This window comes from Zophobas morio, unplaced genomic scaffold (assembly GCF_036711695.1).
Source record: "Zophobas morio isolate AGI-343-1 ecotype UQ-CSIRO unplaced genomic scaffold, CSIRO_AGI_Zmor_V1 ptg000062l, whole genome shotgun sequence".
Lineage (NCBI taxonomy): Eukaryota > Metazoa > Arthropoda > Insecta > Coleoptera > Tenebrionidae > Zophobas > Zophobas morio.
The window spans coordinates 38,806-63,520 of record NW_026972167.1 but is presented as its reverse complement, the minus strand read 5'-3'; the positions used below and the strand labels follow the sequence as shown (position 1 = coordinate 63,520).

The following is a 24,715-nucleotide window of genomic DNA, read 5'->3' as shown; positions in this document are numbered from 1 at the left end:
CAATTTCTGTGAAGTGGGTAAAAAAATAGTCCTAAACAACGAACCGGCATTTCACCATACAACGTTATATACAGCTTAATCAAATCACCAAATTTTGAAAAATTACAAAGAAAACAATTTATATAACTTTTTAAACGATACAATCACAGTTTTAAAAAAATAATTAAAGCTGCTTCAGGTAGGTTACAACTAAAAGTAATTATGATTCCAACTCACGCATGAGGTAGATCCTAACTTCCAAAGACCCGTCGCTAATAGCGATTATTAGTCTGGAATGCGAATGGCATTTAGAGTAAAAAACCATGAGCCCCCGGTGCTGTTACGTGAAAGGATTGATGTGTGCAACTTTTTACTTATCGCCAAGACAGATTTGTTGCACGCGGCGGAGGCGTGACTGTCTTGGTAAAACGGAGCATTCATTTCCCTTTATATCTCTGCCACCTCTACATTGTCGAGGCAGTGGGAATTTTTCTAAGTATGACCGACTAGGGGCCCGTGTCTGTTTTCGCTGTCTACAAATTCCCTTGGAAGCTACTACCGCTCTTCGATTTGGTCGCCATCCATCGGGTGACTCCTCTGCTGTTTTGTGCGGAGATCTCAATTACAAGCATCCTTTATGAAAAAGCCGAGCCGATAAGTCAATTGGCCACATACTGGAGCCCTATGCCGTGTGCACGGACTGCGCATACTAGGCCCTTAGCGAACAACACCACTTGGCACCTATAGACAACCATGTACGCACAGGATATCGCCTTACTAAAAGATATACGCCCCACAACGGCAATTGAAGCGCTCCATGAGCTATCCTCCTGTCGCATTCCAGTTATTCTCGAAGGACACACCGAAGACTACCACCCGCTTTATCAACTGATACAAATACGCTGAGTTCTTAGAAACCACTATCCCACCCGCCCTGTTGGAGGACGCTGTCGCCTTGTTCGAAAGCACATTGAAGAGGTCTTGCACTAATGCCATGACAACTCCTGAAGTAAATAACGCCTCGTTCACCTGACAAACGAACTAAAGGCACTTACTTGCCAACGTCGACGTCTTATCCGGGTGGTCCTGTTGTCACAAAGCGCCGAAGATCAACATGCCCTTATTTGACTGCCCAGGTGTAGTAGTAAGAAGCTAATGGCCCTTTTAAACAATAAATAGGAGACCAAGCTGCACCATATATTCGTATTGGGCAACGGCAGTCTCTCCTTTTTTCTGAAATTTGTGAAAAAGATCGAAAAATCGAGGACCTGCCACACTACCGCCCCTTTGTGAAGATAATATAGTGGCCTAGAGTGATGAAGACAAAGCTACGCTTTTCGCTAATCTCCTTTCTACCCCAAACGTGCCAGCTGCTCACTTAGCTGCCACTGCTTACCCCTTCCGATGTCAACGAACCGTTTAAACTAGTTAATGTTGGCGAGGTTCAAGCGAATGTCGAAGTGCTACACGTACGAAAAGCACCTGGGCCCGATGACATCACTAAAATGTTAAAAAAAATGCTGTTAACAGGGAAGCATTATCTGCACCTCCTAGTGGTACTTGGCGCCTACCCGATCTGATGGAAGACGGCGACCGTTGTGATGTCTGCATAAGACATTTAAACCGGAATCAGTAACTAGCACGTACCGACCCATTAGTCTCCTGTTAGCTGTCGGCAAAGTGGGTGGGTAAGGAAGTTTTACTGCGCCGGCTTAAAGAGCTCGTTGAAGCTGGAGGCGTCTTGCCGGAGTTTCAGTTTGAATTTCGGCGAGGACATCCAACGACCCAGCGACTCCTCCGCTTAACTGAATGGACCACTCGCGCTTTTAACCATAAGAAGGCAACAGGCTCTGTCTTGAAAAAGCATTTGATCAAGTTTTGCTTGAAAGTCTGCTGCACAAACCGCGCTCGTTATCCGCTCCCCATGGCCTTTACAACGTGCTGTAATCATCGAAAACTGACCGCGTCGTCAGCGGGCGCGTGGGAGACACACATTCGCCGCTCCAATTTCTGACAACAGGGATCCTCCCAGGGATCACTTCTTTCGTTCCTTTTCATTGAATTTTACATGAGCGACTTGCCCTTGTCGTCAAAACCACACACATGATCGACCTCTACGCCGATAATACAACCGTTTACTCAAGGTTGGTCCCCCGTCTTGCTATGCAAGCATCTACAGCGCTGTCCTGAAAGACCTTTGCTTCCTGGCAGCCGCACATGGATTATGTAGTAGCGAGGGTCAAGGCAGAAACTAAAGCGCGGTACCCTTTACTACGCCAACAGCAAGCTTTCTCTGCAAAACAAACGGCAGTCGTATGTCATATCCGGCCATTAATGACATACGCGCCTGCTGCTCGGACCTTCTACTCCACTGCATAGCATCGACACTTCAAGTGCAACAAAACAATTGCTGCGCGTGGAGCTCTTCACCCTTTAGACGTCGTCTTCCAACGTAATGCCAACGCCTTTTACGGCATGCTAGCCAGGCGCACTAATCACCTACTGGTGCCATGGGACGGGTGTTCACCACCCACGTGAGGAGCATAAGCGCTAATTTTTACTTGTAGACAATGACACTTTTTCGATTGAAGCTAATGTAACAGATCTGGGATCGCTCCCGATTGAAAGCTCGAGTATTCGAATTTTTTTGACTCGGTCGAGCACAGAAACTGTCATTTAAACATAAAATAAATATTTGTTGTTGTTAACTCGACTGGACACCAGAAAATGCTATTATACAATAAATAACGTCTTAACAACCACCTTTTGGAGTTGGAGTAAACTTTGACAGAGTAAAAATGAAATGCTCTGAGGAAGCGCGGAATCATCAAAGTCTCTAAGCTGGAGAAATTACGAACTCACAAAACTCCTAGCTCGTATTTGAGCCCATATAAAGTTAGTCGTAAAAAAGTAGCTCAACCTTATAATTAATATAAAATTTATTTCTCTTTAGAGTTTATTTTAAAAAATACTTAATAACTTAAATATTTGCATTAGGCGAGAAATATCAACTAGCAATTCATGCCTTTAAAACAAGGTTTTAGTTGCATGCATCTTAAAAATAGTCTATTCTAAAATTTTAGCTATAAAAAAATATTAAAATTTATCAAAAAAATGATTATTTTAATTCCATATTAAAGTGTAAATCAATTATAAAGATACTCTTTTGTGTCGTTTAGAAGAAATTTAAAAAGTTTCAGACAGACAGATCTTTGTCTAGTAAGTGCTTTGTTAACTCTATATATTTATAACAAATATAAAAAGCTGCAACTGAAAAGTATTACATAATCGTATTTCTTAACAAAAAAATGTCCTTAATTATATAAATATTGAGATTATATTTTATTTTATTTGGTCAATGTAATACTTGTTTGAACAAATAACATTTGAACAAAGCGACACAATGTTTTCAAAAGAATTGCTATTTTGTTAAAAAAATATCGTAAATTACATTTTTAAATCACTAAGTTAAATTCTTTTTTACGCAAACGTTTCTTTTCTTTATTACAATTTATAAATCGTTATACTTTAATTTTTTCCTTCCATTTTCCTTCACTCAGGAATCTTACTAGCAAGTGAGGATGAATATCCCCGCTAGACTTTCAGCAATATGTTATCATTTATAGCATAAATCCTGTTTGGAATGCTGATGGCCTTACGGGCTATAAAAAAAAGTGAGCTCCAGGAGTTGACCAGTAGAATGAATATTGACATTTTTAATATCAGAATCCCATCTTGAAAAACAGCAATAAGTTTTATATACCAAATTATAATGTATATCGACTAGATCGGGAAACACGGGAGATGGAGGCGCAGCTATACTTTCTAAAGCACTCAATAAATTTACCAAATTTTATAAATCTATATGCATAACTTTAAAAAAACCTGGTTCAGCGAATATTATTTCCTGTTATAAATCGCCTGGGAAAGAATTATTGAAGGAGGACCTAAATAACTTATTTAACAATACCAACCCGGTCATATTTGTGGAGACATAAATAGCAAGCATCCTTTACGGAACAGCAGGAAGGTTAATCCAAATGGTAAGATCCTAGGACATTGGACGAACAATAATGGCAAGGCAATCCTTGTTTTGGTCCCCACCCACACATCGCTCACCGTTGATGCGTTAGACATAGCTTCACTAAAGAACATTTCTCTTCTTGTGCGCATTACTAACAATTAATTATTATCAGATTACTACCCGTTGCTGTTGCTGGTTGGAGATTTAAGTTAGGTCGAAGTAGAGAGGTAACCAATTGGAATCTTTTCAAAAACAATGGTTAAGTTCCACTATATCCGATTCCCTCCCGTCTGAAATTGATGCAGCTCATTTTTTTTTTTTAAAAAAACAATAAATTACTCAAAGAACTCATTAACAACTCAGAAAATAGTAAATAATTTTAAATATATCCTTGTCTCTTCTTAAAGGACTTATTAGTAAACGTAGGATTAAAAAGAATACTTATGGAAAGTCGAGCCCCATGTGACAAGTTAACCTTTAACAAAATAAGTAATGCGGTTAAACGTGAATAAAATGGTTTTTATAACAACCTTTGGGATATGAAGCTACAACCTTTAAAGTCGTCCGTTGATTTTATAAAAAGTTGATAAAATCTTTTAAAACTGAAATAAGAATGATTGATATGCAACTTTTTTTTAAAATATAAAGGAGAAATTGTTTATTCCAACAAGCAAAAGGCGAACAAATTCGCAGAAAGCTTGTCCCTCAGTGCAAGCCCTCCAATATTTTTAATGATGGGCAAATGAATTTTTCGTACATAACCGAATACCATTTTACTTCCACAAAGATGCACCACCTATAGCTTCTCAGGTGTTTACGAATGAAAAGGAGGTTCAAACTGAAATAATAATAATAAAAATTCATAAAATTAAAATTGACTAAAGTAGGGACTCTAATAGTATATCAAATAGGATGCTAATATATCTTCCTCCAGTGACTGTTATGTACCTTTCAAAACTAGTTAACTCTATTTTTTATCAGGGCTACTTTCCTACAAGCTGGAAACCAATCAGAAGTTATATTTATACCAAAAAGTAACCATACTAACAACTATGCTAAAGTAATTAGTTTACTTTCGGGTTTATGGCAAATTGCTGATTCCATATTCTTCAGCTTGAAAAAAAATCAGCAAATTCTAATCTTGTCCCCCCACACCAATTTGAATTCGAACAAAGCAACTTTTAAGGATCGTAAAGAACAATAAAAAAGCCTTTGATTACAAGAAATCAGCAGTTATGGTATTCTTAAATGTTGAAAAAGCTTTCGATAGCGTCTGCTATGAAGGACTTATAAACTAATTATTTACAAATTGACAGAATACCTTATGCGCGTGCTATATTCACTTCTTTGCAATAGATCATTAGTCGTACGAATAGTATAAAACTTGTCCGTACTCAGGGATCTCTACTATCACCTTAATTATACTCCCTGTATACATGCGTCATACCCTCTCATACCAACAAAGTTTCCCTAGCTTTATACGCCGAAGACACTGCCATATATTGTAGTTGGAAATCCACTGCATTAGCTATAAAATATGTGCAGACCTTCTTTATACGTTTAAAATATGGTTTGCAAAGTGGAAAATTACGATAAACCCTAACAAAGCCATGCGAGTGATCAATTGAAAAAAAAGAAAAAGGGGAAAAATTAAAGCTGGAATCAAGTAAATAACTTGGCGTTGATATTGAGTCTAGACTTAACTGGAAGCGTCATATTAATTGTATTGTTAAATTAATATAACTTCTGCTTTACACCCTCTTATCTGCAAAAGAAGTATTTCGATTCTTAAAATAAACTCCTTATATAGAAAGCTATTATTAGGCCCAATATTAGTTACGCAGCTGTCTCATGGCCCTACCGCTCGACTTTGCATATGAACAAACTTAAGTTCTTTAATACAATCTCTTTAGAGTGTTCACAGGTGCACCTTGGTTTATGCGAAATTCCAATTATATCTTGTATGGGAGATTGAACCTCTTTCGCTTTACCCTAAACGGATGGCTGAAGAACATACGAAAACACCCCAACAATTTAGTAACGCCTTAAGCTATACTCTCGCACATTTTTATAATATAAACGACCTAAACATTTATTGGGTCTATCAAAGAAAACTGAGTATCGAAAAGTCTTAAGGACGTTTATTACATGATTATAATATTTTATTGAAGGGGGGGAGCGGAATGTGGCAACTGCATAAAATCGCAAAGATAAGCTGTCTTCATGTTACAATAGATGACCCGAGAGAATTAATCTGTAAAGGAGGGCTACCCTCCTTAACCCTCGCCGTAATGGAATGGTTTAAATTAAGCAGTTTAAGTTATAGCTAATATAACGACTGTAGGTATGTCAAAACGATAAATAAGTAACTCCCCTTTGTCATTATACCCTTGCTCATTGTCTTCGTGTGGGCCGAGTGCCTGTAGTTAAATGTTTCTCACCACTGTACAAGCAACTCCAGTGGTTTAGATAAAGCAGGAAGGGGCCACAATCAAGGCGGCAAAGAACAAAACTATTAATACATACGTGTGCTGGCACCGCCGGCGCTGCTAACCTAGACTGATCAAGCGAAACTTTAAAGGAATTTTTTTTTCGGGCAAATGAAGAGAATTATTTTATTAAGGGTGACCCCATAATGCCCAAATTATTAATAAAAACAAGTACCCCACAACAAAGGGTCAAAAAATTTTCTTGTTCTCCGCACTTTGCTAAAAACACAGTAGAGGGATAAAAGGACAGATCTAATTACTGTTTAATATTTATATTTTTAAGGTAAACTTATTTCTTAAACGGTACCCACGTAAGTAAAGAACGTAGATAATCCAAGCAAGATAAAGCATATAACACTAAGACTAAATTTTTTTAATAACTTTTTTTTTAATTAAAAAAAATTAAACGAAATGGTTTGCTCAATTTAGTGCTCTATTAAGAATATTGGTTCCAGTCAACATAAACCAGATAAGTTACGGTACCTCTGTGGTTTCTAGTGAGCGAAGGGCAGCCCTTTGGTGGATGCTTCACTTGAAAACAACCCTTCCGTATCTATTTTGACTAAAACCCCAATCAAAACCGGAGCCCCACAATATAACATGAGTTCCACGCAAATAAATAAAATTTTATTAACAGCTTTTTTTTGCGATATTAGAGGATCATGGTAAAATTTATCGTGAAAGAGTTGCTCGCAGTTTTAAGTACAACCAAATTACCGCTAACTCGAATACCGAAAGCCTGAAATGTCCCGCTCTTTGCTTAACTCCTTCTTATATATATATATGTTTAATAATACCAAAGTGGTAACCTCTGCTAAAGTTACAGAACAAGTGGCCTTATAGAGTATATAGAATATAAAAATAAGCCTTATTGCTCAAAAAAAACCATCTTTAAATATTATAAGATCTCAACACTTTGCCACTTCTTGTTCAATTTGTTTTAAAAGCTCTGTTAACTTATTAAAAGCGGGGCGTTTTTCAGGGTCCAGCTCCCAGCAATCATGCATCATCTGGGCCGTGCCGGTCCGCAATAATAAGTAGGATGATAGGCTTTAAATATAGAAAGATATCATATAAGTTGCCTGAGTGTATGAGCAGGGGCAGCTTTCTGGTGACGGTAAACGAAATCCAGCCAGCAGCGCTCTTAAAAGATCTTCATCTCCCAGGTCTTCATTATAAAACCTCTAACTTATCTATGCTATCACCAAACAGTATCATTGTAAATAAACCGTCGTATAGGTCTCCTCCGTCAAGGGCAATTTCCATGCAAAGTACACCAAAAGACCAAATGTCCGACTTTAAGGATATGTGCTTTTCGCTGTCTTTTAGAAGCTATCATGAAGGTAGACATGTTTGTGGTGCGGCAACAAGTTGGAGTGCAGAAACAAACCTCGGGGGCCATATGTTTCCGAGAAACGAGGTTGTGGTGTCTAAACCCCTGCAGCATCATATCATGGAAGGACTGTGGTTCACCGAGGAGACACGCAAGATCAAAACCGCTGATGACGCACTGCCCACCTTTAGTCAAAAAGACGTTCTTTGCCTGAAGAGATCTGTGCAGTATTTCTATAAGACTATATTATCAAGCCAACAGCGAAGACGTTTTTTGTCTTTCTTTACTCTTCTGCTCGACGTACTGCATCCCGGAGGCGCATTGACGGGCTATTTTGACTTTTTCTTTCCAAGTCAACTGATTATTCCCAGTTTTCTATATTGGAGAGTTAACTTCGTTGGCAAGTGGCGGAATTCTCCACTTAAGTTACCCGCTTTAGATGTTCACGGAGATTCCCTTCGGGGCAGTAGTCTAAAGCTATTAAAAGCGGAAATTCGTCGGTACAGATGCTGTAAACATAAAGTTTAAGTTTAATTTAGCTAAATTAAGAAATTAATAGCTTCTTTACCACTTAACTTTTATAATATTGGGATGATCAAGTTTCACCAAAAACAATACTTCAATAAAAAATAAGTGCGGAGGAAGAGTATTTGGCTTAAGAGCTTTAATAAACACCTTGGAAACATTAAAAATTTGTAGTACCACCAGCTTATTATAAAGATCTACAAAACCTTTTGTCTCTTGTAGGTGCTTAGGTAAGTTGTGCCAAATTGTCCCACTCCCAACTCCTTTTCGACAAATATTAAGCTGCGCGCTACTTCGTACTGTGCATGTGTAAAAAGAATTGTTACTACGAAGGTAGAGAAAAGAAAATGGTCTTAACTTTTCTTTTTACATTGAAAGGCACAAGGTCGCTTGGGCACGCCAAGGTTAACCTACAGCATAGCACCCCTTGACTTTCGCGGTAGTGCAGCAGCAACTCGTTAATATTTTTGAAATACTCCCCTTTTATAATATACATCTATTTAAAGAAAGTTGATGAAGGGTTTGAAGTTTTTTATTGAATTTATTATTACCGAGTTACGCTCAGAATCTTTTATCACGTAGTGCTTCACAGAGTCAAACTCGTCTGGCGCACAAGATCATTTAATTTTTCAGTTATACATAAAAAAGCTTGGTGCCTTTAACTGACAAGATAAGCGTATGGCGAGAGCTCTTTCTCAACTAAATTTATTATTAGAAAGATATAGCATAGGTATATTCTCTTCATAAAATATAAATCTAATATTAATTTTTAAAAATATTATACCAAGTAGGCACCACTTTTTCCTAGCACTAACAGTAACCTTTCGGCTTCTGGACGAGTTATATTACCATGGAAACACTCAATAACGTTTTTTTGGTCGTCTAAGTAAAGTATTTACTAAATGACAGACGTAACAATTAGAGCTGTAAAAGTACAGAAAAATATTTTACCAGTAACAGAGAGAGTACGACTTGAAATTCCATCTTGCGAGAATAACAAGCTTAAGTAGAAAAAATATGTTTATAATTATCAAATTAGTTTTTTGGAGAACACAGCTATATTTTTGTACTGAAAAAAAAAAAGTTTAACCCATCCCCATGATCAGATTCCAAAAAAACTAGACCGTCAGAATTAAAGTCCACCGGTAAGTTGTTAATTTGTTCGGAGTTCTTTGCCGAAAATTCTTTTTTAACTAGGATAATGTATATATAACTGTAAGGGATATACTTAAAATTTAAAGCTACTACAGTTTAGCTAACCAAATAACTTGGGCAGTAGTTTCATATGATGTAGGTCTTTTCCTTAAAATAATTAGTAAATACGACTAAACTTGTTAAAGTTTGCTCTACCACCTTTTTTTATAACTATATTTAGCAATATTTAATCTCAATCTGGTAGTATCAACCAATGTGCTACCGCGATCTAACAGCAAGCCATAAACTATACAGAAACATCCCCTAAAAAACATTTTATTGGTTGAGAATGCTTGATTTAAAATAAACCACATTTAGCTAAATCATTTTACATCGTAAGTTTATAAAAAAATTTCCGCAATACTCAATTTTGGAAGTTGGGTTTAGTGCGATTTAGTTTTTTTTTTAAGGTTAAAATCCTTGCCACAATTTCTAATGTTGTGGCCAGTTTTAGTCCTAAAGATCTTCTGACAACAACTGTAATTCCCACACGCCGTGCATATAAGCGATATAACTTCGGTTCGAATCATTATTTACTCCGTGCTTTAAATATTTCTGTAAAAAATAAATCCCTCTTTTTAGGGGCTCCTCTCTTTGGTGAGGGGCTCATAGCCGGGGAGACCTGGCTGGCAGTGATGCTGGCCGGTGTCTCCAGGTGGCCTCGAGTGCCTAGGGCTGTCATTCCCGGTAGTGGTTTTTTTGGCGGTTTTCCACCATATTAGGTGGAACGGAGGGAGTCCGGGACTATGTCTCCCGCTTTTTCAGCCCTTCAGGAAAGTTATGATAGCCCTATGAAGAGCGTGCACTGGCGGGCTCTCGCCTTCAATCAACCATGCTGCTGGTGGAATACAGATTAAGCAGTCTTAGATCCCCCAAGGGATGACAAACCTCCCCCACCCTCCCAACATTTTTCTTGTACAATCGTATTTTTGGCTCCTCTTCGCCTATAGGATATTGTAAATATATGTTTTCAATGTAAATTTGTTAACACGTTCCTTATTTATTTGTGGTGCATTAAGTATTATTAAATTTTTTGGTATAATATTATTCCCACTTATTGCCATTTATTAATTTATGTTGAAGCTTTTAACTACTAAATTAACATAAAAACGTAGTCTTCAGAGACAAAGCTGGATATTTACACAGTAAAGTCGCGTACACTTCGCTACAATATAAGTAATTATGAGTAACATAGACAGGAGATTGTCAGTACGTGTTTAAATAAAAGATTTCTGCTTAACGCATGGATAACCACTTGATGGGTTAATTTAGTGAGAGCAACAATGTATATTTTAATTTTAAAGATAAATTGCTCGATAATTCACGTTTAAATTTCAAACAAAACATATCCGAACAGAGAGCCAACTAACGTGCCAATCCCCGGCTTGATTAACGTTCCCAGTGAAGAAAAAAAAGTCCCTGCATAAAAAAAATAGAAGTAAACGTAAAAGTAAATTAATACTATTTAAAAATTTAAGTATAAATGTTTTCTTATAAGCAATAAGTATATACAATATTTGCTTTGTAATGCTTTCTATCTGGTTTATTTTCCTTATTTATTATAATAAATTTGAAATTGAAATAAAGAAGACTTAAAAAATTTGAAAGTAAAAGCTAAAAAACTATATATAATAAAGAAAATAACCAGTTGCAATTGTGAGAATCGCCTGAAGTAATTTAATTTTTGATCTTTCAAAGAAGGTTTGAATACCCTTCCAAAAAAATAAAAGCAATACATAAAATGGTCTACGGCATAGTTATTAATATTTTCAAGATAAATAAAATATAACGAGAATAATATTTGAAAATTATAACTCCGAATACTTAAAAATATGAAGTGCAGGTAAAAAATAACAACTAAAGTTCGTTATATGCAGAAATGCTCTATTATAAAATCTTATGCTAAATATAATAACATAGAATTAGTAAACTTTAATAGGAGTACATATAATAACTATTATTCAACACTTATTAATAAAAAACAAGAATACATAAAAATAATTATAAAGAATTACTTTATTTTTTATTTTTAAGTTAATATTCGCGGGACGATCACCAGTAATATCAACAATAAAAAAAAAATCTGACAGAGGAAAGCAATAACAAAATAAAAAAGCCTGCAGTTAAATTAAAATAAGTTAATAAAATAAGGATGGTTTTTTCGAGCAAACCTCCTCGACGAACCAAATGGACAACGTTGCTAACAAAATTGCCAGTGGCGTAGTGCTGCACATATACAAGGCAGTTTTCAATTTACTCTGCGTCCTCACGTACTTGCGAACAGCCGATCTAGATACGTCTAATAAAATATGGTTACAAGTTAACGGTGTCAGTAATATGCATATAACGAAGATAATAAAAAAGAACCTTTCATAAGTTTACTACATATCCTTTTTGAAAAACAATTAAGGGAAGCCAACTGTAGGAAAACTTTCGTAAACTTTCACAAAAATATTTTGTAAAAGAATTGCGAACATACAAAATAAATGGTTTACAATATAGGTGAGAAGTTATAAAAGAAAGAGATAGCAGGTTATAAGTTTACCTAACTAGTAGTACTTTATTAAACTGAACAATAAATATATTTAAAGAAAAAGAAAGTCAAAGACTTTAAGCACAAAATAGTTTAAAAAAGAAGGTATAAAGTAAGTACTTGATAACTTAACTCACGCCCTATTCCATAAACAAAACTTTTCGGTAATTTATTTACTTTTTTTTTTTTCAAACTGAGTAAACCTTCAAGTAAAGCAACCTTCAATCAATAAAAAAAAATTGAACTACAATATAGTACAACAAGTGAATAAAACTAACAACTCGTTTAAAATTAACGACTATTTAATAAATATTGCTAACTTTAAAAAGCGTAAAACTTAAGATATAAGGGCAAATAGGGCTTAGTAAATCCCTTTTTGTTTCAAAGTAATAACTCTTATCGTAATGTTCCTTAGTAGCTAAAGCATTTACAAAGGTACTAAGCGGCATGACAGAAAATGTAGTATTCGTTAATGGTTCAAAGCTTCAGTGTACAGTTATAAAAGTATGTTTACCTACCCTATTTATAAACCAATAAGCGTATTCTGGGTTTCGTAAAAAAAATTACGGGAAATAAGCAACTTTACCACTCTGTACAATTAATTTTTAATAATTAATATAGTTTTTAATTATAATTTTAACATTACCAGTCCCCAAGCAGTTGCTAATATACGTCCCCTAATGATGGCAAGTTTCGTAAAGAAGATCGCTATCTTCACTGTCCTAACAGGTTAAATAGGTAAAACCATCATGCGGCAGCCAGAGCTGCCATCATAATTAGAATTCATGAGGACGAGGTTAAATACGCGACCATCAAAGACCGAAAAAGAGAGTCGCGGCGGTGGAAATCGAACCCACGACCTTGAGCACGCCCGTCAACGCTCGTTATCGCTGAGCTATGACGACATCTCTCGATCTTGATATGATGGTTTTACGTATTTAACCCGTTTCCTCACTTGAGCTACTTGCCGATACCTACCATTGCCTCGCAGCAGTTCTCTACGCACGTGGTTCTAAGCTTTGGAAAAGGGTGGGGCAATAACAGTCTTAGTAGTAATTTGTCTAAAAATTTTATATCGTTCTTAACTTTTCAAAGACACCATCACCAAAGTTATAATATACTTAAAACTTAAAATTAAAAGTGCTAACTAAGTTTTGCAGTCCTAAAAAAATTCACTCTAAGCGTGAAACTTAAAGAAATGCTGAAATTGTATGGAAAGCTCTTGATTAAAACTGCCGTTATCCCTTCTTACACTACTTAAATCTAGTTGTATCATTAATAAGAAGTTGTTGACTAAATATTACCGTTAAATTTTGTATAAATTGGAGTATAATACATGTTTACTAGTGCCACTTTAAAAATAAAGTACGTGATCGCATTTTGTTTGAAAGCTAACCGCATAGGTCATAAAAACGTTTTACTGTTGTTGATTTTATAGGCCTAAAACTTTAGAAACTACTATATCGTGAACAATGAAGCAAAGTAATATAGTGCGTACTATATTACAGGGAAATTTAATGTAGAGTTCATTAATATTAATTTTACCGTAATCATACATATAATAGTTCTTAAGCCGCCAACAATCAATGTAAAAAACGAATTTTTACTAAAGGCTAAAAAATTATTTCCATTTTTGTATAAAGAAATTCTTTTATTGGTATGTCACGAAGATTAAAATTAAAATATTTCATTTTTAGCTTCGTACTATAAAATGAAGCAAAAACTAGACAGCTCTTACTTTACTTAATTTAGTTTAATTTTACTCAGCTGAATTTTTTTTTGTAACATTAATAAAGAGAAAAAATAACATGATTGACTAACTGTCTACTTTTTGATTGGTCATTTTAAGGATACTTTTTTAATAAAATTTCATTGTTTGCGTTATGGATTTGTGTATTGTTCTAAACTTTGCTTTTTGATATCTTGTGATACATACGCTATAACCTTTCATTAAATTATTACTATTTTAAAAGATATATAAATTGCAATATATTGAATGTTTCCTTTTGTACTTGTGTTTAAAGTTAAAGTAGTACTGTTTTTATATTTACCTTGCCCTAGGCTAAGAGCTGAAAGTTAGGGGGCTTAGCTAGCGGCAATGCTGGTCGTTGTCTTCGGGAGGTCTTGAGTTTATTGGGTGCCATCTCTCATGAAGGTGGTTTTTATAGCGGGGACCCGAGTCCAATACAGATCCTTCTACTCCTCAGTAGAGTCAGAAGTTAAAATACTTTCTAATAACTTATTTAAATTTTAAGGACAAGAACAAGAAAATAATATAATATTTTGAATAGTTTTGAATTGAGGAAATCTTCCACTAAAAACAATAATGTGGTGAATTACAACTGCCCGAACAAAAAATTAGTAGTTTCTTTACGAAATCTAGCGAATAGTAAAAAATCTGACGCGGCTATGCTATTAAAGCTTTTAAATTATAAAAAATACTGGACAGCAGCCAAGAAGGTCTTGTGACACCTAAAAGGGACTAAGATGCTTAAGACTTCCACTAATAGAGGGGATACACAAAAACAAAGTATGCTTGAATGTTAGCTACTCAATTATACATGACATGAAGGGCAGGGCTGGTGTTATTTCACTAATGAACATAAAAAGCTTTAGAATATTTCTACTTTGCCAACGACTAAATGTTGTACATTGCTCTCGAAAAATATGTAATTAACTTTTTTCCTGATACTAAAATTTTATTACCTTATAAAAAGGATAAACAAGATGCATAGGAAACCTACTTACTACTTAATAATTGTATTGGCACCTTTAAAAATAATTACTGCAGCTGGTTGTAAAAGTGTTTTGAGGATTCTTTAAGGAAGCTTAAATAGAAAGAATTTACTAAATCTTTAAAATTTCTGATTAATGCAATGATGGGCCATACATACATGTCAAAGAAAAACGTTAAAAATAAGGGGTTTTCGTCTACTTTCTGCCCTTCGTGTCATAGCTGTTTGTACTTGTCTACAGTTCTTAACAACAGTCAAAACTAAAACGAAAAAGCTAGTAATCTTTAAAATTGCTAGAAAACAAACAAAATAAGAGAAATGAAAATTAACAAAGAAGAAGAAGAATAGGTTACTTTTTTTTTAACACATATCTTTACTAGGTATGCCCAAAGAGAATATATAAAATTAGGCTAAATTTAACTTAAAACCTAGTACCAGCATCATCATGGTTTGCTTCAAATACTATTTTAATTATAAAAAATAGATGGTATAGTTCGTACTAGATTAACTGTTGCAATTTTTTATTGGCCGAGATGCTTTCACCTTCCCGACTGTTTAAATTTGCATAAAGTTAACGAAAGTTGTATACGTAATTGATCGACCGAAAATGCGAGTTGTCACCGTAACTACGGTCAGAGCGTTGTCGCACAATCTCAAGGCCGTGGGTTCGATTCCTCTCGGCGCCAACGCGCAATTTTCTGGTTTAGTGGTTACGTATGCAACTCCCTGTCAAACAAAATAATTTTTATTGTTGGGTTAGATCAGATAGTCTGTAACTAACACCTGAACACCAAATGCCCTTCACTCAAGGGCATATATTGCTAGCATATTTTTTCAAAGCGGTTAGTTGTCAAACAATAAATATAGAACCATGGGTTTAAACAATGGCAGCTCTATTTATATGCTTAATGCCTCATAACACGAAACAATTATAAACTGATTTACGTTTAAATGTACTACGCGCATGGTTAATTAGTTCATGTAGTTTTATAACTTACAGGTCTCCCTTAACAAATTTATTGACTCCTCTAAGGTATTGTCATTGGGACGATTAAGATAGCCTCTAATATAGTGGAAAAACCTTGTAACATTTATTTGGGGTCATTTTGAAAGGTTTGAGATTATGAATAAAGTAGTAGGGGGATGCCGGAGCCTATAGCGCTGTATTTGTTAGATTTTCACCACCCCTAAAGGAGTATGCCCCCTCAAGAGGACAGTATTTATTCACTAAGGTATGGAACCCTAACAGCACCGCACTTCTTTTAAAGAGTCTTGCCTTCGATTGTCCTTGTAATGTCTGTTTTTTCTTTGACCACTCTAAGCCGGGGAATAGCTAAAGCAAAGGTTGATCTCTTTTGCAATCAAAAGTCGTTCTACCGTTATGTTTCGGGGAGTGTGGACCCTGTTACCAAATTTTTTTTAATAGAAATCCAAAAAATTAAGGTGTAAATTTTCGACCATAAGTAGTGCACCCTCTTTATAATTTGTTTATAGTGTTTTAAAGTTCTTTATAATATACAGACTGTTAAAAGTAAAAGTTCTACCCCCGAAACTAAAAAACTAGAGAGTCAAATCGCACTGCTTACTAAAGGAGAGGAATTTGAGATATATGGAGCACGTCTTCCTAAGTGACCGCATTTTTTTGTTATAATTATTTTTACACCTATTTTTACCATAAAGAATTCAAATTTTGTCTTTTTAGCCTTATCTCGGCTTTAAGTATACGTCGCTTAAGACGGTATATACTATAGAAAAATTTGCGAACTTCGGTTATTGAAAGATCAATATATATTGATTAGTAGCCAAAATAAGTTTTAGTAATTTGGCAGACTATAATAAACTAGCTAAAAATTAACTTATCTAATAGAACAATTATTTTTTAATAAGAATGTACAGCTATTACTTATTGGTAAAGAAGGTCGTGGAGGCACCTGCTAAACATCTATTCACTTTAGCTCTCGAGAGCCTATTATATAACAATTTTTAAGGTTTGTTAAGAGCTGGAGCGCCTGGCCTCATAGTGTAAAAAAATCGTAGCTTGTTTAAATATTGTCTTGCTAGTTAATATTGTTGGGTAAAGTGAATAGAGTAAAAAAATTCTGTAATCCATAATTTATAAAATATTGATAAAATAAAATAGTTAAATAGGTTATTAAATCTTAGTTATATATACTGAACTTCTCACAACTAATTTTTTATTACGTTTGAAAGTATAGTTTAGCAACAATTCGTAGTGCATTAGGGGCTACACAAAGGTATATGGCTAGGTATATGCAGTTGAAAGTTTCAGTGAAGTTAACTTCCTTAACACTCCAGGGCTTAAACACAACTATTTTAAGGGCAAAGCCCTAAAGATTTTAAAAGCAGTATTAATTTACGATTAAATTAGAGTGCCTTTTTTTTGTATTTTACAAAGTAATTGGTTTTAGGACACCAATAAACTTTCTCGTTATTGAGCACCTTTTATCAAGTTGCTTGCGTTTATCACTTATCAATATAACTTACATTATAACCATACTAACGTTTACATATATAGTTTACTGTGAACAAATTTGTTTCGGCTTACATTTTTTATAATAAAATTCTGCTGGGTTGTCCTTAGAAGGTGCAGGGGGTCGTATCAAATACGTGATAACCTGTGGAAGGTAAGTGTAATTCCAAAGGAGTAGAGAATGTCTAAATTATCAATTTGTACAAACCTTAATGACACAAATTTAACGCTTGACAACATCCAGTGGGACCAACCTTGTAACTCTGTTAAAAGCATATTGAACATTACGGAGAAATTGACATTAAGGCATAACTTTTTTTAAGTCTGAATCGTTTTTGAGTAATTACTTGACTAGTAATAAATTTATTAAAACGTTATAAAAACGATAGTTTTTAACCGAAAATATTAGATTAAGGGTTGTGTAAAAAACCCGAAGCTATTACCTATTACATAACTTACAGGTAGTGGTGCAAGACAAAAAAAGGGTATCCTTAAGATATACCTCGTATATATAGTCACTAAGCTCGTTAAAGTAAAGCAACGTTAATTCTTGTCAACGTAGACATATAAACTCAACTTAAAAAGTTTAATATTCGTAAAGTTATATTAGATAATTATCCAAACGTATTGAGCGAATTCTGTAGGTTTTCAAAAGCATATTTCTTTAGTGGCGAGACTTGGGCCACCCCCCCAAATGCAGTTATAGTACAAGCTGCGTTACCTTAATTTGTTGAGAAAAATTTATAGATTGAAATATTTAAGCTTTGTAGAGGTAACTCTTTTGTTGTCTTAAATAAATAAGCAAATTAATTTTGAAAGTAATTGTTGGTAAGAAAGTTTGTTAAGTTTAAGACTTTGCATTTGTATAACCCTATTAACAAGAAATTTAATGATCAATGACCCTACTACCTATTTTATTTTAAATTTGGAAAATTTTCTCTTCAACTCGCATTTGGGCTTTTCCAATAGTAGGGATAGTGAAGCGAGCGATGGTCGTTAAATGTTCAATACGCTTAGTACTTCAAGAGAGATGTTTCGCAAGGACCAGTCGCACGATAATAACTTTTCCGTTGAGGTGTTAAGAGGTTTACGAGCTAAAATTGTATTTCGATTCGTATTTCTTAAAGTCCGCATAAACCAAAAACTTTCATATTTCAGGATCGTTAGTCAACGAAGTGAAGCGGTTTTTTTTAAAGTCATGGCCACCAACATAATTTCTATTAAACTTGTAACAAAAGTTTGTTTTTCTTTTCAAAGCAATGTCTACTTGCAGTAACATCTTAGGATTATAAAACACAAGTGCGATAAAGGAAGTAAGTTACGCCTTAAAAAGGTGTTAGATTAAGTTATAATAGTTCAAAGGAGCCAAGTTTAAGATTACATGAATTTTAAGCGTGTCATTAAAGTTTAATATTTGTATGATCAACCCATTATCAACTTCTTAAACTCCAAGTTAAAAAAAGTAACAGGACCAATAGTAAAGACCGAGGTAAATTCAATTGTTTAGTAAATGAAATATCTTTGTTGAGAATTGATAACGACTGATATTGAAAACGAGTACGTGTGAGGATACGTCCTCTTAGAGTAAAAGATCAAGAGAAACTTTCTGGAGAGTTACACCAGTGGAAGCATTTGCATTTTATTCTGATCTTTTTCCTTGGATACCTTTATTGTCAAGGTTTGGTCTGTATTTATTACCTTTGCAAATGGTCGACATACTCTTCCATGTATGTACAAAATATTTAATTGAACCAGGTAAAATTTTACTTTGTTTAGTTTGTATCCAATTAATAAGTTATGTCAAATTAAATTTTTTGTGTTGAAAGTTAATTTCTCTTTTGTATTTTTATTGGTCGTTTATGGGGTTTCTGATTGGATTAATTACGGGTCATTTTTCTGATAAAATTAAAGGGTTAGTATACTGTGTTTGTGTTTTATAGTTGTGCACTTTATACTTAACGTATTATACAATATGTTTTTTGTAATCTATGTTTATTTTTGTTTTTCTATTTGCGTTTTCCGTATATTGTTTTTTTGTATCGTGTTTTAAATTGTGTCTTAAATGTTCGTATATACTAAATTATTGTGTAAAGGTAAACTCCATAAAATTTTGTTTTCTGGGTCTTCTATTTTCGTCATTTAACTAAACCGTTAGGCCTCATGACAACTAAATTATAATTTGACTTCTGAAATATCGTACGTTTAATATTTGCTCTTTGCAATGACTCCTGTCCAAAAAATTTTTAAGATTCTGATAGTGGTAAATATTGACGGGTTTGATGCCATAAATACTATTAACATCCTTATAAATTGAAATTTTATCTTAAGTTGACTTTTGTAGATTTTTGGAAATAATTTTTTCTCGTATAACGAAGTAGGGTGCTCTCTCGGATTATTAGGTTTTGTATCAGTAGAAAGGATCTGTACCTTGACCCTTAAATTTTTTTCTCGGTAGGAAGTAATTGAAATAACTTTAACTTGAGGACCCGTTTTGTAACAAAAAATCCAGTACATACATTGCAAAGGGAGATTTTACCCGGAAAAACAGACCATTCACCTGTTTTTAAAAGCTATCTTTAAATTTATATTTAAATTTCCGTCATCTTTCAGTTATGAGTATAAGAAAGTTCCTTTCATGCGACTTGTTGCTGAACGAGGGATGATTCGTCAACATTTACTGGTAAAAGTTTAAAAAGAATGCTAATAATTAAAAAAACAAAGAAAAATAACAGTAACAAATGGTAGGAAATAGTTATAAAGTTAATTGTAGATAGTTGAATATATGAGAATGTTTCTATACGGTTAAGTATTTGTTAATATAGAAAAATTTTTATAATCAAAAGTTTAAGGTAGGTTTTAAAGATGCCTGAAGTTTTCGTAAGGTGTCCGTGAGGGAGAGAGCGCCTGAAGATGTTAAGGAATGGACGTTAATATTTATATTCATAGTGATTTTAAATTACTTTTATAAGTTTTACAGCCAATTATAATTATATATACATATTGATTAAGGGACCCAATCTGCGGACAGTGAAATTAATTTGTGGTCTTGGAGTTAAGGAAAGGAAGGAAATTTATGTTAACCACGGTTGCAAGTGTATTATTTGGTAGCAAGACATTTAATAATTATACCAGACCCCCACTAACTAAATGAGCTAATTAGACAGTTACTAATTCCCTCTTGAGGCCCGAATTAGAAAAAAATTATTAAATTAAATAATTTTTTGAGATTAAAGGTGTAAACTTAATTTTTTTTTTATGAAACTCTTAGAAACAGTTATATTGACCCGTGATGCAAAAAAACTTATTGCATTTACACATAAAAAAACTTAGTTTTCTTCTTGCACTTAGGATTTGAGCACCTCAGAATTCTTGACCTCGGACTTCAGGTCTTTAGCTCGTCCTTGCATTGTTCCTGTTTGGTAAAGTTTGGGTGGAACGAGGAGTTGCTGCAAACGTTAAGTAAAAATCTCTTAGGGTTTTTTCATGTATGAACGGTTTCTAGGTGCACCGATTACATGCTCCACGTTTTTAACGTCTTGCAGTTCTAGAAGCCGATCAGCGATTTTAAAAGTTTAATATTGAAAAGCTGCATGATATATGCGTTTATAACCAAATTTTAATGAAATGTAGTTTTAACCATTCATATGTTATGTTTTGCATTATATTATTAATAAGTATCCATATAAATGGACAATAGTTCTCAGGAGAATATACGTTAACCTTTACCCAGTTAAGATGGGTTGGTTTTTTGGACTCTGTTTATTACAATATCTAAAAAAAAAATTTAAATTTAAATTAAAAGTTGATGCTTTATGAAGCTATAATAGTCAGTTGGCGATTATGTGAAGCCTCAATTTGTAAAATCTAATTTTTCAGAAAAATATAGGTATTAATGTTTTAAAAAGGGTTCAACGCTAATTTAATTGCTCCGCGTGGTCACTTAAGTATAGTTTCATCAAAACTCAAAAAAATTCCTTACTATCATTTAAGTTATCACCACTTCGCAAACTAAATAGTATTTTTAGTGAAGATTTTTGGTGATAATTTTCAAATATCAATTTCTTTAACTTTAAACCGAGGGTACTAAGTTGAAGAGGGCTCTTCTTACCTAATCCAGCTTAGGGCATACTGATAATAGAAGTTCCTGTATTGCAAAGAGTGCACAGTTTTATGATCTTGGAGTACAGACATATTGTATAGCTTTGGCGCCCATGATTCCACAAATATGCATAACTATAATTTAAGAATTTTGTTACCGTCGTGAAAACCCTAAACATAAAAATACCTAAATTTACTGTTCTGTTTTTAATAATAAATTATTAGGTAACCGCTTGTAGGGAACGCCTTCATGTACCTCGTAAACTTCCCAGTCTTTTTATAACATGATCTTTTCTAACGTGCGCAGGTTTCTTTTCATCTAAATCGCCTTTTCTAATAAGTTGCTACGGTTTAACAAGAATCATGCAAAATTTATTTAAAAATAATAGCATCGCCGAAGATTTAGTGAGATATAAGCGATCTCCTTTTACCTCCAATAGGATAAAATTTTAATTTATATAGCAATAAAAATTAATTACCGTGAGTTAGTAATATGCATCAAGGCTTTGCAGAGACCATAAGATAATTTTGTTAAACTTCAATAAATTGAGGACCCGGCTAAGACCTTTCTGTAAAACTATTGTCCCGTGCACGAACGTGTATGAGCATAGTCATTAGGTTTTAGATCTTAGTACGAATTTTTTTTTACTTAAACAAAATAATAAGCGCATGTGGTATATAAGCTGTAGAGTACAGGTTAACGACTATTGAAATTGTGCTCAACGATGCCCCTTGTCTGAGTACAAACATTCCCCTTAGGTTCTAAAAAATAGTAGATGGGCCGGAGAATTGAATATACCATCGATTTTTATACGATCTATTAGCGAAAATCGTGACCTACTAATGTTTACGGTGGTAAAAATTTTGTTGCTGTAATCTTATTGTTTGTTATGAAGAATGTAATAATACTAATTACTGTTATAAGGAGTATAGTAAAAAATCATATTAACATAAAAAGAGATGGCAGTAGTGTTTATTAAAATGGTGCTAAAATCAGGGCCCCAAAGTAGTTTTATTCACGAAAATTCGTGAGATAAAAATATTAAAATTCTTTGGGGCTTGCACCTATATATTTTAAGTTTTTAAGATGATATTATAGTACTACTACCCAAAATGTCATTAAGTAAAGAGCTATATAGGCATGTATTAATTTAGTGCGTGTAGGAATGCGAGCTTATAAGAACTTCGGTTTCATGTTAATGGAATTTGATAATAAGGATAAGAAGGATAGTATCAACAAACTTAGATTTGCCAAATCCACGGAAGAACAAATATCACCTGGATATTAATGTAGAAGGATTACAGTAAGGGGGTAATACTAAGGATGTAAGTGTAAACTTAAAGTAAGGAGTAAGATGAAGTTACCTCCATTATAATGGATTGAAAAGAGAACATCTCTTCTAAATGATGAAAATACAAAAATGTAAAGCTTAAGTGACTGTCATGACGGGGGAAAGAAGTGAAACCCTTGGGTCCCGGGGTTCAAAAGATACCTCAACGTTGTACAGAACCACATTCAAGAGGGGTAAATAACTTTTAGCCAGATTATTTTAAGGGGTAGCGCTGCTCTTTGATGCCCTTTTTAAGCATCAATATAGATGTTTTGATTACAATACTTTCTTAGCAAGACAAACTTGTAAAAAATTTATTTGCGTCACTAGGCCAACTGGGAGGGAGGTATGTTAGAAAAAACTATTAAAACCTGAGACTCTAACTTTTAAAAAAGCTAAACTTAATACTTAAGTTTTTCAAACCTTCTGAAGTATCGAAAAGTGTGTTTTTAAAATGTTATATTGGTAGAGATTAAATAGTAATAAGATTTATATAGAATTTGTAACACTTAGTAAAAGCTAATTTTTAGTTAAACCAATTTTCGGCTAACGTCATATAAACTTGCTTTTTTTTGTTTCGCTGCAAAAGAAAGGTTTTTTAATCCTACGGAATTCATGACAAGACTAAAAGGGTTAAGGGTAAAAAGCTTCGTATTTCCGTCCTCAACTGACTTTATTATATTAAAATGCACGATAAAGCTCAGTGATGGTACTTGTATAAAATTAATGTAAGTTTTAAAAAAATGTTTACAATAAAAAAGAACTCTGAAAGCTTATTAGAAACTTTGTCCCACCTTTAAATCCTAAATAGTAAAAATAGCTAGATATTTTTAATTTATAAAGGATTTATTAGTTTATTTACAAAATCTTTTTACATTGCCACGGAACTAAATACCTATCTATTTTTTTTAATTATCTCTGATTATGCAGTTCTTTAACTCTTGATTTTCTAACCTTAACCTTTCATTTTCCAATCTTAATTCCTCCTTATCTCTTTCAAGTATTTTTATTTTTTTTTCCATACTAATAATTCGTGCATGTAGTTTTTCTCTATAGCGGGTGGCTGCAACTCTATTTTGCCCTTTTCTTCTCTCTTTTCGTTCCTCAGAAGTCAGGGAGCTCAGTTTAGTATTTCTTTTTATGGATTGAATTTTATTCGCTTTAGATAGTGGTAATAAATTTTCGGAGATCGCCGAGCCGACAGGTATGAAAGGATCCATTTTGCCACTACCAAAAGTAGAGGATCCAGGAAGGATGGGGTTTCCAGGAGGTTGTATTATATTTTTTTCCCCGATAATGAAGTGGCTATTATCTCTAGAAAAAGGTTGCTGACCAACAAAGAAATTGGGTTCATGGCCAGATGCATAAAAATTAGGATATAAGATGTCTTCCATTCGCACATTTGAAGAGGGGAACCCAGGGGCCCTAGGAGTAATCTGATATTATAAAATATTAATTATAAAATATTACTCTCTTCTATTACATATAAATGCATTATCTAAAGACTTTAAACTTACATTCGTCAGAAAATTATACGCACTAGGGTTAACTTCCGTAATTGGACCTTGGTATACATTTGACGAAGTTGAATGCATTGTAGAGTTTTGTGCTTTTCTTTTCCTCTTTGCTTTGTTCATTTAAATTCAATTTAAATAGCCACAAAAAATCTTACTTTGAATTAGGTGTTGTTATAATATATGCCTCTCAGCAAGTAGGGTATCTTTTAAAAAGTTTTAGTTTACCATCATTTTATTGTAAGATTAATAGGAACAAATAATATTTCTTTAAACATTTTTAAATTTCTTACATGTTGAACACAGCACCAACTGCAAGTACACTATTTTGAAATAGTATTAAATTCGTTTAAATTTTATTAAAATTACAAATTTAAAAGTAAGTGAAGATCTGATTGGTCAAGAGGATAAAATGACGATAAAAACATGTTTTGTACGTAACTTCTTACCACCGTTTTAAACGCATCAA

At 33.8% G+C, this 24,715-nt stretch overlaps 1 protein-coding gene and 1 long non-coding RNA gene across 4 annotated transcripts; both read right to left on the bottom strand.

Annotated features, from left to right (window-relative positions):
* Positions 1-7,383: 7,383 nt before the first annotated feature.
* LOC135143500 (tyrosine-protein kinase HCK-like) lies at positions 7,384-9,791 on the bottom strand. 3 transcript variants are annotated; one of them, XM_064075373.1, is made up of 15 exons: positions 9,611-9,791; positions 9,441-9,543; positions 9,302-9,351; positions 9,135-9,232; positions 9,018-9,049; positions 8,902-8,954; positions 8,709-8,846; positions 8,557-8,649; positions 8,394-8,500; positions 8,256-8,334; positions 8,113-8,200; positions 7,883-8,058; positions 7,722-7,824; positions 7,575-7,660; positions 7,384-7,502 (listed from the first exon to the last, which is right to left on the bottom strand). In XM_064075373.1, exons 7-15 carry the CDS (start codon positions 8,844-8,846, stop codon positions 7,401-7,403), a joined length of 972 nt encoding a protein of 323 aa, XP_063931443.1. In that variant the 5' UTR covers positions 8,902-8,954; positions 9,018-9,049; positions 9,135-9,232; positions 9,302-9,351; positions 9,441-9,543; positions 9,611-9,791; the 3' UTR covers positions 7,384-7,400. The 3 variants fall into 3 exon arrangements, with proteins under 3 accessions (XP_063931443.1, XP_063931442.1, XP_063931441.1); XM_064075372.1 differs by having other exon boundaries at positions 8,902-9,049; positions 9,135-9,248; XM_064075371.1 differs by having other exon boundaries at positions 8,902-9,049.
* Positions 9,792-11,587: 1,796 nt separating this feature from the next.
* On the bottom strand, positions 11,588-11,976 carry LOC135143511 (uncharacterized). The gene is made up of 3 exons (XR_010282814.1): positions 11,912-11,976; positions 11,716-11,843; positions 11,588-11,661 (listed from the first exon to the last, which is right to left on the bottom strand). It is a non-coding gene; the product is annotated as an uncharacterized LOC135143511 (long non-coding RNA).
* Between the last annotated feature and the right edge of the window lie 12,739 nt (positions 11,977-24,715).